We start from the raw sequence: 3,057 nt of genomic DNA, 5'->3' as shown, positions 1-3,057 counted from the left end.
TTAGCACCACTTACAGCTTCCTTAAATTAGTCTGTTTGTTGTACAATTTATTGTTCAGTGTCAAATACCTTGCATAATATAACAGTGAGAGGTCACTGCAAACATTTTCAAATGAAAAACAACATTCAGTCTAAATGTAAAGAAGTTTTAGGCCAAAATGTTCGTAAATGTTTAGTGCTATTCTGAAGTGAGCATCTGATGGACACTTTACTATCCCATGAGGCCACGGGATAGGAATTACAGTGAATAGCATCATGAATAGCAGTGAAGCGAGTCAAGCGATGCAACTGACACTGTAGGTCACATGACAATAACAACATGACAAATGTAGTATGTGTGGAATACATTCATACTATACACATTCAAACTATATAAAACATATTTTTTAACAGTTCCAAAGTAAGGCCAAACTGAAGAATAAAGGTGTTCTGGTGTTCTTCCTAGAGTAGGAAATACTTACTAAGATATGCGCTTTCAGACATGATTTAAATGATGACAGAATTTAGATTTTGGGGTGAACTAGCCCTTAAGATGTCTAATAACAATGTGTACATTTTAGCTTGTGTACAAATGTGTAGCTTTAGGCCAAAATGTTCTTAAATGTTTAGTAAAGGTTGAAAACAACAAATGCACAAAGAACCAAATAATACCAAACCTACATGGTGTTCTTTCTTGGCCAGAACACATAAGAAAATATATTGTGAAGATTTTTGAAAGTCATTGGGGGTCAAATAAATAAATAAATAAACTTTTCTTTTCTTTTTTTTTTGATCATTTGTGTACAAAAGAAAGTAAGTCATACAGGTTTAGAATGATGTGATAAATGATTACAGAATTTTCTTTTTTGGGTGAACTATCCCATTAAGATGTCTAATACAAATGTGAACAGAAGCTTTAGGACAAAACGTTATTTTAACATGTTTATTTTAAAGGTTCAAACAACAAATATACAATAAACATTTAACATTTTTAATAAGGCTGATTTGTAGATCATACTTTAACCACCTATTTGTTTTTCTCCATTTCTTTAACATCAGTTTTATTGCTGGGTTTCTGAATTTCTGACTCCATCCCTGGTAAAGATGTTCTCCTCCTGGCTGCTGTCTCTATTCTCTGCACAAGTTCCACATCCCACAGGTGAGTAACGAAGCTCAGCACCTCCCCTCCGCCGGAGCCACCTGCTCTACCCACGCGCCCTGCCCGGTGGATGTAATCTGTGTGGGTCTCTGGGAAGTCATAATTGACAATAAGTCCAACCCTCTGTGTGTCCAAACCTCTTGAAGCAATGTCAGTGCATATTAGAACATCAACACTCTCTCTTTGAAAGTTCCTGAAAATTCCCTCTCTCATGGTTGCAGGCATCTCTCCCTGGAGCCTCATATGACGAACACCCATCTCCTCCAGCGAATAGCCCAGCCAGTTGACAGTGGAAGCCGAGTTACAGAACACCAGAACGCCTTTATGCTCCAGTTCAGCCTTCTTCAAAGCTTGATGAAGCTCTAGAATCTTGTCTGCACCTTTGATCCTGAGAAACGTCTGCTTTACATGCGGCATGAGATGATGTAGCATCCGGCTTTTAACGATCACCATGCTGGCCAGGTCAGTCACCATGCTGAGGACCTCTCCTACACCACCCGGAAACGTGGCTCCCACCACAACCAGCTGAGCTTTATGATCAAGCCCAACTGTCTCTGAGAGTCTGGACGCCACCTGGGTGTGCGAAAAAATATCCTCAAGCAAGCCCGCAAAACTGACGTCAAACATAGTATCGGCTTCATCGATGACTAGGAAGTTTAGTTCGCTCAAGCTGATGAACCGCTTCTGGAGAGCCTTTAGCAGAGCGCCAGGTGTGGCCACTAAAACATCCGGCTGACCATGAGTGAACGCCGCTTTGATGTTTCCCACACCTCTCCCACCTCCTGCGACTTTGACCACTATTCCAAACCGTTGGCTGATTGATCGAGCTACAGATGTCACTTGTTCTGCTAGTTCCCGTGATGGAACAACGACCACAGCGCGAATGTTTCTCTCAGAGTCTGTGAACGGCACCTCCTGCAGCCTGTGGATTATGGGAAGGAGGTAAGCGAGTGTTTTTCCACTTCCTGTCTCTGCAGCGCAGAGAATATTGCATCCTTTTAGTATTTTAGGAATGGTTTGCATCTGCACTGTGGTGGGGTGAATTATATTCTGACTGTGTAAAGTCTCAACCAGTTCTGGACAAATGTGAAAGCAATTAAATGTCTTTTTAGTGGTGGAAGCTATGTCATTACCCTTGTCCTTCTGCTTGAGCATGGATGGTGGAGCACTCTGGATGCTATTTATGGAGAAGTAATCCCCTAACGTTTTGTTACTCTTCCATCCCTTTGATGTCAGAACAGGTTGTTCAAATTTTCCAAGTGTATAGCCTACAGACTGGTTTAGCTGCGGGTTCTTGCTCTTGATCAATAGTCTGCCCGGCTTGACTGTTGGCAGCCTGTCAAACTTCTTGCTTTGCATCTGTTTGACGTTCTCTATATGTTCTTGCATGGGTCTCGGGATGCGGATCACAACAGGCTGTGAGCTAGCTGTTGTCATTCTGCGTAGACCCGCACTAATGGACGCGGTCTGTCCCCTGCCAGGCTGCGAACTAGAAGAACAGCGTGTTGCCTGCGAGAGTTTGGAAATTAGAAAGGCACAGCGTCTTAACTTCACTGCCTGCATTGTGGATACGAGTACAAACGAAAATGAATATCGTATGTCCTGTTTAATACACAAACGGATAAGAGAAGTACCTTTTAATGTGACAAATGCGGAAAAAACATTGATCTCACATGCACCCATGCGCTTAGTTTGTCCGGGCACAGGATGATGACGTTTACAAACACAGCGGGCTAATGTCAAAATTAAAGCCCCATTGTTCAAATGTGAAATGACCATTGTTGAATTCATAACCGCGTACTTGCCTACTCTTGCTATTTCTGCAATTTATTTACATTTATTTAAACAGACGATTTTATCTAAAGCGACTTTGAGGAATACAGAAAGCGATTTATTTCATTTTCAAACATTGTCTAGAAC

The 3,057-nt window shown here is 41.6% G+C and overlaps 1 protein-coding gene across 2 annotated transcripts; it reads right to left on the bottom strand.

Annotated features, from left to right (window-relative positions):
• Window positions 1-775: 775 nt before the first annotated feature.
• On the bottom strand, window positions 776-2,848 carry ddx28 (DEAD (Asp-Glu-Ala-Asp) box polypeptide 28). Of its 2 annotated transcripts, XM_079867918.1 has the most exons (2): window positions 2,772-2,848; window positions 776-2,646 (listed from the first exon to the last, which is right to left on the bottom strand). In XM_079867918.1, the coding sequence occupies exon 2, from the start codon at window positions 2,572-2,574 to the stop codon at window positions 1,006-1,008; it is 1,569 nt and encodes a 522-aa protein (XP_079724044.1). In that variant the 5' UTR covers window positions 2,575-2,646; window positions 2,772-2,848; the 3' UTR covers window positions 776-1,005. The 2 variants fall into 2 exon arrangements, with proteins under 2 accessions (XP_079724044.1, XP_079724043.1); XM_079867917.1 differs by having other exon boundaries at window positions 776-2,847.
• Between the last annotated feature and the right edge of the window lie 209 nt (window positions 2,849-3,057).

The sequence above is a fragment of the Squalius cephalus genome (genome assembly GCF_949319135.1).
Source record: "Squalius cephalus genome assembly, chromosome: 3".
NCBI classification, from domain to species: domain Eukaryota; kingdom Metazoa; phylum Chordata; class Actinopteri; order Cypriniformes; family Leuciscidae; genus Squalius; species Squalius cephalus.
Note: the sequence above shows the minus strand (reverse complement) of the source record. Positions and strands in the feature narration are given on the sequence as shown.